Raw genomic sequence first — 15209 nt, 5'->3', positions numbered from 1 at the left:
CGCCGAACGCACCGGTCGTCGGCGGGGGGCTTCTCCACCACCCTCAGTGCAGGCCCGGCGGGCAGGGATTCTGCGCCAGGCAGGGGTGATCCAGGATCTCCCCACTCACTCGTGCTGCACGGCATAACCCCCTTCAGCATGGCACCAGCTCACTAGGCCTGGCTGGGCGCCCCAGACCGAACCGCCGGGAGGCAGAGGGAGCAAAGGGCTTTCAGCTGGCTCCATAGGAGCAGCTCCTGCCAGGGATGTGCTGAGCCAGGGCGAGGGGCAGCACGATCAGTAGGACTGGGCATGGAGCTCGAGCCCCACAGTGCCTTAGTTTAGTCCCACTGCCTTGCTGCATGGCTTGAGGTCTTACCCCTTAGAGCCTCCGGCCCACGTCCTCAATGGGTTTAGGCTCACAGTTTCCTACCTTTGTGCAGTGGGATTATCCCGACCCAGTACATTAACTCAGGTCACCACATGGCTGGCCAGGGGCGTAGAGAGCCTCCCCGCTGCCCTGTGTCAGACCCAGCCCATCCGGGGTGGGGAGCACAGGTTGGCACTGCTGGTGGGGTGAGCCTCCGCAGAGGGGTCCAGAGCGGAGCCTTGCCCTCCGCTCGCACACCAGCCCACACTGCCCTGGGATGCATGGATCCCCCCAGGGACCGGCTCCCACGGAAGGACGGGGCCTGGGACATCTGCCCAGAGGGCGCCGGCAAAGCACAGAGGCCCGTCCCTCCACGGCCTCACCTCGACGTCTGTCAGGAAATGAATAGTCTCTGGCAGGGTGACCAGGCGATTCTTGTTGAGCACCAGCTTCTTCAGCTTCGTGCACCTGGAGGGGCAGACAAGAAGCTAGGAGAGGCCTGGCCCCCGCGACACGCTGCGCTGATGAGCTGCAGGGCAGGGGGGACCAGGAGATCAACTACAGCCAGAAAGTCCTGCTCCCAGGCAGGAGAGCCAGAGCCCAGAAGGGGAGGAAGGAGGGACGCAGGACGTGGAGGGGACGCTGGCTCAGCCCGAGCCGAGTTCTTCAATTTTCCCTGCTCCGCGTGTCGTCCATCTGTCCCGTCCCACCCGGACGCTGCTCTATGCTCAGGCCCAGCTTGGACCGCAAGAAATGCGGAACCCTTCCTTCCCCTCTGCAGAACGCACCCACCAGCCTCTCCCTCCCCTCCGCCCCAGACATGCCAGGGAAGGGGGCGGCAGCTCAGAGATCTGCACCGAGTGGGACTGCCCTGGAGAAGCCAGACTGAGTCACAAGCGCTCAGCGCAAGGGATCCACCCCGGCCGGGCTTCGGAGGGGGCTGTGAGCTCGCAGGGGGTGGGGCGGGGTCTTTCGCAGCCAGGCTGCGGACGCTGTTAGCGGCAGGTGAGCTCTGCACATAGCAGGGCTGATGTCGGAGGTCCTGAGTCCCCACCAAGGTCAGCGATGGCTGCGGGTATCAGCCTCTTGGGCAGACCAGCCCTTTGCAGGTGTTTGGGGCGGGTGGGTAACCGGCAGCCAGAAGGCGCACAGGGATGGAGAGGACCAGCCGGCCTTGCCGCTCGGATCCAAAGCGAGCAAACGGCTTCCTTCCCTATCCCCACACAGCAGCCACCTGGGGGAGACTCTGCCCCAGGCTGCGGGGGGTGGGGATCCCGCTTCTCTCTCCCCAGGCCAGGGTGGCAGGCGGGTCGCTTACCTGCACAGGCTCTCGGGGATCAGCTCCAGGTTGTTGTTGGCTGCCATGAACTCCTCCAGGCTGGTCAGTTTGCCAATGCCAGAGGGAATGCCGTCAAAGTCCAGCTTGTTGGAGTTCAGGTAGAGCTTCTTCAGCTTGATCAGCTTGCAGATGGCAGACTGGGGACGGAGAGACACACACACCACAGATCAGGGGGAGGCTGTAGCCTGGGCCCCTGGGCTCTGCAGGGGCTACTGTCCAGGGCATCCCGCCAGCTGCTTGGACAAGTCACTTAGCCGCTCCATGCCTCAGTTTCCCCAACTGTACCATGGGGATAACACCATCATCTGCCTGCCAGGGGTTCTGTGAGGATAAACCCATTACAGACCGCAAGGGGCGCTGAAGCTATGGGAAGGGGGCCCTAGGAGCTCTTAGCTTGGCCTGAACCAGCAAGGAAAGCACCGGCCTGTTGAGTCAGAGGATGGGGAGCCAGCGGGATGCTGGGACCAGCCCCTCGGGTCTGTGATGCCGCTGTGGCATTCACAGCTTCACAAGCCAAGGACCAAGGTCCAGAGAAAGCCACCAGGCCCGTCCCACGGAGACTGTGCCCTGAGCTTGGCCGTGGGAAGCCAGGCAGCTCCCTGCTGTCGTCTTGGGGGAGACCGCTACGTACGGGCAGCGAGGTGAGCTGGTTCCGCGACAGATTGAGGGTCTCCAGCTGGGTCCACTGGTCGATGCAGAGGGAGAGCTCGGAGATCTGGTTGCTGCTCAGATTGAGACGGCGCAGGCTGGAGAGGGTGTAGAGGCACTCAGGGACCCGGCTCAGCTCGTTGCACGCCAGGTCCACGTCTGGGGAAGAAGAGCAGAAGGGAAGGGCAGCCACCCACCGGACTGGGCCCAAGTCAGCTGACGGGCATGGACAACCCAGGGCTCTGGCTGGGTTACACAGTAATTGTGAGTGCATGGACATGATGCCAGGATAATATAGCAGGTCCCGGCCTAAATGCATCCACTTTCACAGGGACGAGGCAGGCAGCCCATCTAACAGCTGCACTCTTCCCGGGGTCAGAGCCTGGACCATCTCCACCAATAGGAGCCTGGCCAGTGGGGTCAGGACCATTTTGGGGGCCAACAGCCACACAAGGCGATTGCCTCCATCATCCTTGCAACGGCTTGCCCCACCCAGCCATGTGGCTCGTGTTCACAAGAGGAACCTTAACTAGGTGGCTGTCCCAGGGCGCTCTGGGACTGCAGGAGAATCTATGCCATGGGCTGCCCATGCTGGGACTGGGAACAGGGGCTTCTGGGTAATTTCCCCAGACACAAGGCACTGCATTGTGGGATGGAGGGGGGAGGAGGAGCAGCTGGACCAGGGACGATGCAACAGTTGTGGGTTGCCATCAGGGAAGATGCCGCTGTGGGTGACGGGTTCAGCCAGGCCTGGTCCTGGGAGATGCACCCGGCTGGCTCACACAATGCTGGGGACAGCCACCGTATGCGGACACAAGCCGCCATGCGGGTGGCGTGCGCTCAGCCAAAGGCTCGCTGGGAGTGGGACACCTTTCTCCGAATGCAGGGCCTCCCGGGCTGCACTCGTCGCTGGACTGGCCCTGTTGCACGGCAGCAGTGGGAAGGAGGTCCGGAGAGGTGCTGTTTCCCCATGCCCACCTTGTCCCCACACATGCCCCCTCAGCCCCGGACTCTGGGGCGAAACTCAACGGGCAGCTCACCTGCGAGGTTGGTCAGGCCTTCCAGGCTGGTGGGCAGATTGCTCTGCGTGCGCTGCGTGTTCCTCAGGTGCAGGGTCTGCAGAGCCGTCATTGCAGGGAGCTGCCTTTACATGGAAAGAGAGAGAGAGAAGCAGTGAGGGGAGATCCACTGCTGGGCTGAGCCAGGGACTGGAGGGGAGATCCCGGACGGGAGGAGAGCAGGACCCCAAGCTCTGGTTCAAGAGGAGGCAAGATGCAGCTTGTCCACACCAGGACTAGTTTAAACGTGGTCTCGCTTCGCTGAGTTTCAGCCCAGCTCCCCAGGGACATGAGCCCATTCCACAAGAGCCATCCCTGCACCCGGCTGGAGGCCAAGGGGGGACTGCGCCGTGGGAGCCGGATCAGCCCTTCCTTCCTAGAGGCCAAGCTGCTCGTTCACGGCAGGCGGGGGACAGGACCTGTGCCTGCCAGAGCCATGCAGAGAGAGATGACCCGTCTTTAGGGCTGTGGCTGGCACCATGAGGTCCAAGAAACCGGTCTTATTTAAACACTTAAAGGCCGGATCCAAAGCTTCGGAAGGGCTGTGGGTGGGGTTTCCATTGATGTCCTGGGGGGCTCTGGATCAGGCCCCAAAAGGCTGACCGTGTCCCTTCTAAAAGGGCTTGCTGGAGAAGGAGCAAAGGGGCCCCCCAGGCTGGGTTCTCAGGCGTTTATTGGGGAGAAAGCCTTTCTGGTTGTCTTTTGGTGGCTACTTTACCTCCCCAGGCCGATGCAACCAGAAACCAGGCAAGAAACTGGACCCGCGGCTGGACAAGGCTCTTCCCAGCCAGGCCCAGGAGAGCGGCTAGAAGAGCGTCTAGCCAAAGGGGACCTCTCCTGAGCGCGACCCGCCCCCAACAGCGCCGGCAGCCTGCACCCCCGCCCGGCAGCGCAGCGGGACACCCCCCTACCTGAGCTGGGCGTGCAGCAGCGGGTTGTTGTTCAGGATCAGGGTCTGCAGGTGCACCAGCCGTCTCATCTGCGGGGGCAGGCTCTCCAGAGTGTTCTCGCTCAGGTCCAGGTACAGCAGGTCCGTCAGGTTGATGAACAGCTGGTTGGGGATGTTATCGATGCTGGAGAAGAAAGATGAGCCGCGCTTGGTTTACCAGCCAGGAGAGGGGGAGGAAGAGCTGCGCCACCCTATGCTGGGACGGGTACGGAGAGATTGCCGTGTCGACACACCCTATCAGACGTGTCCGCAGCACGTGGAGATGTCCCCAGGCTGGCTTTGAGCTTCGGCCAGGGAAGCAGCACGGGCCAGCTGCTCGAGAACATAGCCAGGGTCCTGGGCTGGGTCGTGCAGCCTCACTGCTGTGGTTATCGGCGCTCGCTCAGGTCTCCACCTGCAGCAGTCACCCCTCCGCCCCCCGCCAATTGGGTGCAGACACACACCCAGGTGCTCAGATCCCCACTCAGAGACAACAGAGCTCTCAGCTCCCTCCCCGGCACAACAGGGAACGGTGAGGTGACCCAGCCTAGTTACCCAACACAGCCGGGGGCACGATCCTGGCGGCGACGCACAGAACGGGGATCTCCCGGGTTCCGACAGGGACACCAAGGATTTCCCCGGCCCGGGGCGGGAAGGCGTTTACGTGGAGGAGCCGAGCAGCATGGGACAAGCGCACAGTGATCTTTACCAGCTGCTCCAAGCGCCCCTCGCGTCAGTTCCGCCTCCCTTCTCTCACACGTCCCCAGCCCCCAGAGGCGCAGGCCTCCCCTAGATCCGGAGAGGGGGGTTTGTTTGACAGGGAAATCCACGCCTGGTGAGCCAGGGGTCCCTGCCTGCGTGCCCCGCTGGTGCAGTCGGCCCAGGAAACCCCTGCACGCAGCCTTGGCTGGAACCCCGGAGCAGCCAGACCCACCTGTTGTGACCGAGATTGAGCACCAGCATGTTCTTGGCATTCTCCAGCTCCCGGGGACACTCTGTGAGCTGGTTGTAGCTCAGGTCCTGGGGGCAGGGAAGCAAGAGAGCTGTCAGGAGAACCCCTCCATCCCAGCTGGCACGGAGAGGCCCACCCAGCAACAGCCCCATCCCCCCCAGCCAAAATCAGCCCCTTCCCACCACCGCAAGGATCTCCAGGGCCACACTGCTGATATATCTGTGTGTACATCCAAAGCCAGGACGCGGCCTCCAGTCTTTTTAACCTAGCCACGGTTTGTGCGACCTGCCCAGCGGACCACAGGGACACCCCTTACTGTGCCATTTCCAACACAGCGGCAGCCAGAGGCAGCTGTCCTTCATCGGTTCCCTTCAGAGGGGCATCAGTGCCACTAATTGAGTCGGCAGCTGCCAACTACCTGGGGGAGCTCATGTGCATTGGGGTCTCACACCAAAACGATGGCTGCTTATCTGACGTTTACTTATTTCTCAGCTAGAGCATAGTGTTTACTAAAGAAGGATTAGGAATCCCCAAGGATATTCCTGAGCAGACTAGATCAGCTTTAAAATGGAGATGAATTTAGAGGTCAAGCAGGTTATGATGTGTGTTATGGTAAAGTGCATTACAGGAATGCCCTAAGGTCCTGATCAGAGGTCAAACTGGGCATTACCATAATACACACACTGATAACCTAAGGTCCCAATCAGGATCTAGGCTACATCGTGTTAGGTCTTGTACAGACCGATAGGAAGAGCCTTGCCCCGAAGTTAACAGCCTGTCCCTTTAAAAAGAAGATCCAAGAACAAAGCCATTATAGTATACGTAGCTGGGTTCCTTGGGGAGAGTGTGGCCTATCGACAACAGCCAGGTTTTATTAATAAGGGCCAGGATCGTGAAACCTGCCAAAGAAAGTTACACTCCCAATTCCCATGGAGAGTCAATGGGAGTTAGGCACTTTTTTACAGGCTCACCCTCGGTAAACAGGACGGTGCCTTTACATCCAGGAATCTCAAACAGTCACACTTTGCGGCACGGGTACATTTGTAAAGGGTTAATCAAGGATTAATAGATGTTAGAAGCATGTTGCAAACAATCAGGTAGAACGTGGTATTAGGTAGGCGTGGAAGGATTAGATAGTACTGGAAAGTATCGGTAAACGTCGATTTCACCGCACGCACACACCAACGACCCGGAAACTATTTCCAACAGTCAAAATGTACAGATAGGCAAAGTCAGAAAAGTGTTGCTCGAGAACCTGGAGTTTGATTGAAGGAAATTTACTTATATATTATATATATTGACCTGGGACGTTAACAATTTGTGTTTTCACGGTTCTAAGGCTTTAGCTTTTTGAATCTCAGCATCTACGGTCATTGGCTAATCTCTGTCCGACACCACCCCCCCATAATTTCACACAATTGAGATCATTTAAATTGATAATCTAAAAAATGCTTAAAAACAAACATTGATTACTCTTCATTGAAACTGTAAAATAAATTAAAAATCAAACGCTGCTTCGCCCCGCTATAGGTGGGGAGAAGCACATAAGTACGTGGGGTTAGAGATAGTTCTAAGCCATCGTTTATAAGTGACCTTTGCTGCTATTGGACTTTAACAACCGAGGAGCCATTTGTTGAAACACCGATTTATTGAGCCTGTATAGCGTTAAGCCATTCATGAATGTGCCCTTAAAACAAAGCGTGACTCAAAGCCATTCAGAAAGATGGGTACAATCCCCATTTTAAAAAGTGGTGCAGACAGGCAAAGAGACTTGGCAGAGGTCACACAGCACGTCAGTGGCAGAGGCAGGAATTTAACCCTGCAGTGCGGGCTCTCACCCTTTGCTTTAATCACTAGACAATGCTACCTCTCTTTTGGGTTGATTGAGCATGCTGGTTTAGGATTTCCTTCCCCTCCCCACTGATGCTGTTGGAATCTCTCTGCTTCTTTAGTTGCACTGCACTGATTGGGTTAGGAGAGCAAGGAGGGAACCAGAGCGAACAGGGAGCACATACCAGCACCGAGAGGTCATCGAGCTGGAAAATGTCATCAGGAACTCCTGAATTCTTCAGGCTGTTCGCTCGAGCCACAATTGCCTTAAAAGGGGAAGAGAGATTTATTGTCAAGGCTCTGGATCCAGGCACGGCCCGGGCCCTCCCAAGCCCCTGACTCAGCACCTGCGTCGGAGCGGGGGCAAAGATTGACCAGACGTGAGCAGGTCCCACTGGGCCGAAAGGAGGAGGATTAGCAGAGGGAGGCAGCATGTGGAAGGGAGGGCTAACGGGGACAGAAGAGAAGCTGGGTGGGATCAGAGGAGAGAACAGAAAAGCTCCTGCCATATGGAAGGGAAGCCGTGGGTTGGGGGAGGGGGGTGGATAGCAGCACATTCAGCCTCTCAGCCACAGCGCTACATCCAGGGATCTCCTCCGACCCACCACCAGACAAAACTTTGACCAGACCAAGGGCCCAATCCTGTCAGCTCCCAGCAGTGCCAATGAGTGTTAAGGGTGTCCAGCCTCCCCCACCCCCTCAGAGAAGGGCACCGGCACCCGCCCCCCCAGGGAAGAGCCCCAGGCTGCATCTCCACAGGTGCCCCATGCTGGGCCACATTAGAGCGGCCGTATTGGGTCAGACCAAAGGTCCATCTAGCCCAGTGTCCTGTCTTCCGACAGTGGCTAGTGCCAGATGCCCCAGAGGCAATGAACAGAACAGGGGAATCAAGTGATCCATCCCGTCACCACTAGCTAACAGGGGTTTCCAAGTGTAACGTGACACCCCCATCTGGAGGTTAAAGCCTTACATATGCTGACAGTATCGACATGGGCACCGAAACGGACCTCCGCAGGCGGGGAGCCCCAGAAGGCAGAGCCCCTCTCCCCTGGTAGCCGGAGGGGGGATAACCATTTAGCCTCAGCATCGCTCTGCTGACCCCGGCAAGAAGACGCTTTAAAAGGCATGCAGCCCCGGCAGCCAGGCGCTCTGCCCGAGAGCGGCCCAGGGTGCCAGCCCCTTGATGGAGCCGCAGCCAGGAAGCCGGCCGGGTTACAGAACAGCAAGTGGTTCAGGAAGTTACCAAAGCATTTGGGGGGGGGTGTATCTTTGTGGACTAAGCTCTCCTTCAGGGTTTGCAGCAGATCCAAAACATTCGCCAACCAGAGGGTGGGGAGAATCCGGCTACGGAGCAGCCAATCCCTCCTCCCCTGCGCGAGGCGGACCGGCTACAGCGGCCACTCACAGGCCCCGGGGAGGCATCGGCGCTCGCTCTTGGAACTGCGAAAGGAGATGCAGCGCAGGACGCCTGCATGCAGGACAAGCCACTAACTGCAGACAAGACCAGCCCCCCTGCTGAGGCAGCCCTGGAGCATTTCCATGCAGCTAGAGGATTCAGCCTCTAGAGCGGGGCAAGTTTCTAAGGTCACATTGAAGAGCTCGCTGGCCCTGTTTGGACGAGTGCCACTTGAAGCCCTGGGGAGCTCTCCAAGCTCTTCCATCGGCCCAGCTGGGCTTCCAATCTGGGATCTGTCCAATAGACACGTCCGGGGCGGGTTCATGTTGATCAGTGGGAGAGGAGATGCCAGCAGCTAGGGGCTGGCTGCCGGGCATCTGCAGAGAAGCGCTCTCCCCTAGGGCAGCAGGGTGCTGGGCAACAGAGGGACGCGGCACGGGTTACTCACCCGGAGGCATGGCAGGCCGGAGAGCTCTCCGTGGAGCGTGGTGAGGTTGTTGTGACTCACAGACAGGTGCTCCTGTTTGGAAAGCAAAGAACAAACGCCTGGTTACAAACACAATGAAAAGAAACCATGGAACTGCCATGCCGTTTGCTGCTGTTCACTCTGCTTGAGCCTTCTGCCCCTTACCCTGTCTTGGGGGGCCCCTTGTCTCTTTAGACTGTCCAGCTCTTTGGGGCAGGGACTGTCTACTACTGACATGCTCTGAACACAGGCAGGCTCCTTCATTCAAGTCCCAAACAGTCCGGCTTATTTTGAAAAACATTGTTTTTAAAGGCACTAGACACCACTAGGCAGGTTGATGCTAGAGAAGAGTTCCCAGCATTTGCTTTTATCATTCCAATGGAAACTGGGATTTATTTATTTTTTAAATATTCGCCCTGCTGCATCCTGAACATTGCAGCAGTTTGCTGAGCGGCAGGGTGGCCTCAACAGGACTCAGAAGATCCAGGTTCTTTCAATTCCCTGCTATTCCACAGACTTCCTGAGCAGTCTTGGGCACATCACAGTCTCTGTGCCTCAGTTTACCAGATTCCCTACCACCAGGTGTGTTAATATAAATCATAGAATATCAGAGTTGGAAGGGACCTCAAGAGGTCATCCAGTCCAACCCCCTGCTCAAAGCAGGACCAATCCCCAATTTTTGCCCGAGATCCCTAAATCCCTCAAGGATTGAACTCACAACCCTGGGTTTAGCAGACCAATGCTCAAACCACTAAGCTATGTGAGGATAAATACATTAAAAGACTGTGGGGGGGTGGCGGCTAAGATAAATGCCTTGGATAGAGAAGCACCTCCCCTGTAAAGCTCTTTGAGCTCTATGGACAAAAAGCACTATTTAAAAACTAGGTATAAAGATACCGCAGGGGAACCTCTAAGTGAAGCTGACTACAAACTGAATAGGCAAAGAACAAAAGTGAAATTGACTGAACTATTTTTAGTTTGGTTACAAACAGAAATCAAAGGACTGGTGAATTTGGTTTAAAGACATTCACTCCACTTTAATCAGCAAAAGCTTCCCTCTTGCAAACACTGATGAGCAAGTTTAACTTGACCCCTGTGTGTCATCGCATCGACATCCCTAAGACTAGTCACGTGAGTGAGGTCAAGCCACGCACGCAGCCGCTAGACTAACATCTAGGACAGCATCAGTCACACAGGTCATGGGAGTTATTGGGGGCGTGGTTAGAAGTGAGAGTTTTAACCTGACGGGATTCCATTAAAGGTGATTTGAAAAAAAGAAAAAAATAATTGGGATTTGAGTCCATTTTTGCTTCTTTATAATGTAGGAAGCAGGCTGGAAAGGAGCTGCCTTTGCCCACACCACTAGATATTCAGATCTTGTCTACTAAAGAAGGCTCTGTGGAGAACTAGTGAAGTTATGACACAGATTCCAAGGCCTTGGAATTATCTAGTTAGAACACAGGCTACACAATACCACAGAGCAGTTCACGAATCAAGCCCACCTCTTGTAGCTCAGTCAGAAGTTATCTTTTAGAAAGATGCGCGGTCTGGACTTAAAAGACTTCAAGGGATGGTGAATCCACCACATTCCTTTTATCACAAGATAGTGAAAGCCCACCAGCAGAGCGAGAGAAGGACCGTGCAGCGCCTTGCACGGGGGACTCCTCTCTTGGTTTCATTCCAACATCTAATGAGCACTTTGGCTAAAGAAAAGACGCAAGCCCAGGTTTTGAAGATCCTTTGCGGGTCACCCTTAAAGTGTGTGTGTGCGCACGCCTGGACACCAGACCAAGCCGCACGGGTTTTATTCCTGGCTTGGCCACTGGCCTGTTGGGTGAGCTTGGACAAGTCACAGCACCTCCCCGTGCCTCGGTTTCCCCAGCTGTAAAATGGGGATAATCACACTGACCTCCTTTGCAAAGCTCTTTGAGACGGTATAAATGAAAAGCACGAGTTAAAAACTACGTATTATGATGGGGATGATTGTAGGGGAAGCTTTTGGGTGGGACTGCCTGCCCATGGCACTTTCTGTTTGAAGCCTGCCAGCTCCGTTTACTGGTGCTCAACGGCTCCATGCGATCACCTGCATTACAACTCACACCCCCACCCCAAAGCCCAGCTTCCCAAGAGGAGCGTCTGTGCAGCAGAGAGGGCTGGCGGGTTTCTGCACAGCTCTTACCAGTTTCTGGAGGGAAGAGAGCTCCTCCGGCAGGTAGCACAGGCCCGTCCTGTTCAGCTTCAGCCATCGCAAGCTGGTCATGGCCTTCACGTGGTCAGGAAAATAGCCACCCTGAGAGGAGAGGGGGAGAGAAAGTCATGTTGCGGCATCCGATCTACAGAGAAATGGGCATTGCCAGGTTTCTCATCCACCTGAGATGAAACAGCCTCTGTGCTCTTAACACCCTCCACCACACCCCAGGTGTGAAACCAACCCAGGCCTCTTTGCCAAGATCCCTGTCAAACATACCAAGGCGACAGGCCGTTCTGACAGCGTATGCCTTATTGTAACAAACCCCCAATGAAATGCACTTGGACATCGCAGTTACCATGAGGCTGACACATCGGATCGTCACAGGGACAGCTGGACAGGACTCGGAGCCGCACCCCACTGTCCACACCTCAAGGGCTCTCAGCCCCTGCTCCCCCCTCCCCCAAACATCCTGCAGCCCCCTCATGGGATTCTTACCCTGGGACCTGCACCCTCAACAGCCCCCTGCTGTCCCTCCTGTGCGGCTCTCGACCCCTCCCCTCCACCACCCTGCTTATGATTTATTTCCCTGCTTATGCAGCCGAGGATCACGGTTGCCCTCTTAGCTTAGAGCACTGGTGGCTACAGGTACCTGGTCTACAGGTTTTAGAGAAACTACCCCAGTGCACACTTGCCCAGCTAGGATCTGCCCTGGGAATTGACACAGAGGAGGGGAACATCTCCATGGCAGAGTGTGAATGGAGAAATGGTCAGGCAGGTTACGCAAGATGACAGGGCTTGGAGGCAGCATAAATCCCATGAATGGACACCAGCTGACCCTGATTCTGCAGCGGCCCAAGCATACGGGTAACTTCATTCTACAAGAGCCTGCTCACTGGCTTCGAGGGAGCTGCTCCCATGAGTGACACGTCATGCATGAGTTTCGGTCCCTGAAGCATCATGGCCTTAGCAGGCATGTTGCCACCTCTGTCAGGAAGAGGATTTGCTTTCTAAAGAACAACCCAGCCTCCAGAGCCCCATCCTGGGAGGGGAGGGGCAGAGGCTCGTACCTGCAACAAAAGGCCTCTCTAATGTGCAAACTGCTTAACCCAGATTGTGCAACTGCATTTTACAGGCTGGCTTAGCAGTTGGTTTCCAGCAACAGGCGGAGGCCTCAACCCTGCCAGCCACCTCACAGGACAGACCCCTGCGCCCGTCCCCAGTCATACCAACGGGAACCTGCATGGAACCGCTGGGACGATCAGGGCCTAAGTGGCTATTATTTTGTTTAACTACCTTCCAGGTCAGGTATGCCAACACTGGAATGGGAGGGCTCAGTTGTTGTGTGTGTGGGGGGGAGGTAATCGCAAAGGAAGCACCTGAATTTTAACCTCGGAGGAGGTAAAGTCTCTGTGGGCCCCATCAAGGGCCAGCAGAGCAGCAATCCCGCTCCTCAGATGCAGCGACTGGCATGGGCCAGCGTGAGCTCATTATCTGCCCGGCCTGGTTACAGTTTCACGGAGGGTAGGAATCAGTATAAATGTAGCACATTGCTTCATCCCAGGGGTCAAGCTCCTTAGTAGCACAGTCAAATTATGCATGCACTAAATATCAGTCATGTCACACCACTGGGGCAAAGCTGGGGGGAGTCATTTATGTCTCGCGTACGCAAGCAAAATCACCCGTGGCCAAGGGCAAGTAATGGGCCCAGGGAAACAGGGTTGACTTGCGAGCAAAGCCAAAGGACTAGCAGCACCCAGCAGCATCTTAACCCCTGGTCGGAGAAATATAACTCAGAAGAGCAGCATTACCAAGGAGGAAACACGATTGGGGGATTAGAGCAGGGTACTGGGAACAACAGTGCCTGGGTTCCATTCCCAATTCTGCCAGCGTGGCCGTGGGCAAGTCACTTCATCTCTCTGGGATGCATCAGAGGTTCTCACCCTTCTTCTTTCTGTGCCCCAGAACCCCCCGGACATGTTATAAAAACTCCACGGCCCATCTGTGTCGCAACAACTGGTTTTCTGCATATAAAAGCCAGTGCCAGCGTTAGGGGGTAGCAAGCCAGGCAATTGCTCCGGGCCCCACGCCACAAGGGGCCCCATGAAGCTAAGTTGCTCAGGCTTCAGCTGCAGCCCCGGGGGGCAGGGCTCAAGGACCCGGGCTTCAGCTCCATATGGTGGGGCTTTGGCTTGGGCCACAGCAAGTCTAACGCTGGCCCTGCTTGGCAAACCCCCTGGAACCTGCTCGCGGCCCCCAGTTGAGAACCGCTGTTTTACAAACTTGCCCCCTTTACAGGGATCATGAGGAGACTTAATTCGTTTCAGTGCATGGAGCCCTGGTTTAAAAATGCTAGGCAAACGCCAAGTCTCATCAATGCAGCCATTAATAAGAGCATAGAGCTGAACCAACATGACAGTACATCGTGCTTTTCAGCCTGCCATGGGATCCATTCACATCTCCCCCCCCCCCCCCCCAGGCCCCAGAAAGGGGCTCTGAAATTGCCAGGCATCTCTAACAACTAAACACAGCCTCTCCTCCTCTCTCAAAAATCAGCTCAACAGAGGCACGCACAGCTCCAATCCCTGGGGGAGGTCTCTGGAGGATAAAAACCCACCGCAGTAGCTCAAAGCATGATCTCAGGCCCCACGGTGCAGCCACAGGGGTGAGCAACTGTCTAAAATTAGCCATGCAGGAAGCAGGCAGGGCCTAGACTCTGGGAGCTGCCCAGCCACCTCCCTGTCTGTCTCCCAGCCCTGGGCTTTGCCCACAGCCCAGCCCCAGAATTAAACTCCCCTCCCCCCACCCAGCCCAGTTCAAGGGGGGCCCTGATTTACCTTGAAGTCATTCCCACTCAGATCCACCCCCCTGATAAAGGGGAGCACTCCAGTGGCAGCCATTATTCCTCTCAGCTGCAGCCAGTGGGGCTGGCTGATCCTCTTGGCAGGGTGTGTTACATTGACACAGCCCTAAAGGAAGCAGGGGCTGGCCCTTTCGCACACTACAGCCAAACTTGATGGAGGCTGGGCTCTCCCTCTTTTAACCCCTTCATTGACAAGGGCGCTACCAAATTTCCCAGACTTAGAGAAGCCTGCTTTTAAACATACACCCCAGGAGGAGAAGTGATTGCAGCTGCCTGTCTTGTGCAGACACACAATTTGGTGCAAAGCCCCCTTTGTTTGGTCCCTGTGGGGAAATCTGTCCCCATTCTCCTTTGCAGTTCATTCTCACCTACTGCTGAGAACTCTCCTAGCTGTGCTCCTCCAAGCACGATTTTTAGATCATTTTCATACCCTCACGTATCCCGGCCTAGCCCCCTGGAACAGTGATGGTGAGAAGAGGATGCTTGTGAGGCAATCTGACTGTTTGTGTTTTCATGTGTGATGTGGAATGTTTTAAAGACACGTTACTAGCATTACAGCCTTATTGAGCACACATGTTGTTTGCAGTCATTAGATGTGCTTTGTTCATTTTTATTATAGCTCCTGTCCTCGTGAAAGATCCAAAACGCTCCCCAAACTCCCGAAACGCCGCCATTTCCGGGGTGAAGGGCAGCAATCGGTGAAGGAGCGGGGGTGTATTTGTGAAGGATGCTGGGACGAACATGGACTGCTAGGAAAATAATATAGAGCAGACCTCAAAGTGCTTTACAAACAAGGGCAGCATCATTAGCCCCATTTCACAAAAGGGGGAACTGAGCCAAGGTGCTTTCCCAAAGTTACCCAGCTAGGACTAGAACCTAGGTCTGCAGAGTCCCAGTCCAGTCCAGTCTAGTCCTCTCTTCAGCATCAACATGGAGCAGGTAGGCCCTCAGCCCTTATGGTCTTACTTCAGCTCTGCTCACGTAGCTGTGCAGTGCCCGGAAGTGGGGGGGGGGGTTACCCACAAAAGCTTATGCCCAAATAAATCTGTTCATCTTTAAGGTACCACCGGACCCCTCGTTGTTTTCATTGATTTTGGTGTATTTAATTGTCTGCACGGACATGCTGGCTGTCTTTGTGGGCAAAAGGAGACAGGCTATTAATAATAACTAACAAATATTAATAATAAAACAA

At 55.7% G+C, this 15209-nt stretch overlaps 1 protein-coding gene across 1 annotated transcript in view; it reads right to left on the bottom strand.

The window, feature by feature from the left end:
- FLII (FLII actin remodeling protein) overlaps positions 1 to 14123 on the bottom strand; it is a 28725-nt gene extending 14602 nt beyond the window's left edge. The window contains exons 1-10 of the mRNA XM_084641521.1: positions 13992 to 14123; positions 11146 to 11256; positions 8949 to 9020; positions 7290 to 7370; positions 5257 to 5342; positions 4306 to 4467; positions 3377 to 3480; positions 2320 to 2495; positions 1668 to 1825; positions 733 to 817 (exon numbers count right to left, since the gene is read on the bottom strand). Of these exons, the coding sequence (XP_084497647.1) occupies positions 733 to 817; positions 1668 to 1825; positions 2320 to 2495; positions 3377 to 3480; positions 4306 to 4467; positions 5257 to 5342; positions 7290 to 7370; positions 8949 to 9020; positions 11146 to 11256; positions 13992 to 14054 (1098 nt within the window). The 5' untranslated portion in view covers positions 14055 to 14123. The remainder of the gene's footprint in view (positions 1 to 732; positions 818 to 1667; positions 1826 to 2319; positions 2496 to 3376; positions 3481 to 4305; positions 4468 to 5256; positions 5343 to 7289; positions 7371 to 8948; positions 9021 to 11145; positions 11257 to 13991) is intronic.
- Between the last annotated feature and the right edge of the window lie 1086 nt (positions 14124 to 15209).

Source organism: Lepidochelys olivacea (genome assembly GCF_965140295.1).
Source record: "Lepidochelys olivacea isolate rLepOli2 genome assembly, chromosome: 10".
Lineage (NCBI taxonomy): Eukaryota > Metazoa > Chordata > Testudines > Cheloniidae > Lepidochelys > Lepidochelys olivacea.
Note: the sequence above shows the minus strand (reverse complement) of the source record. Positions and strands in the feature narration are given on the sequence as shown.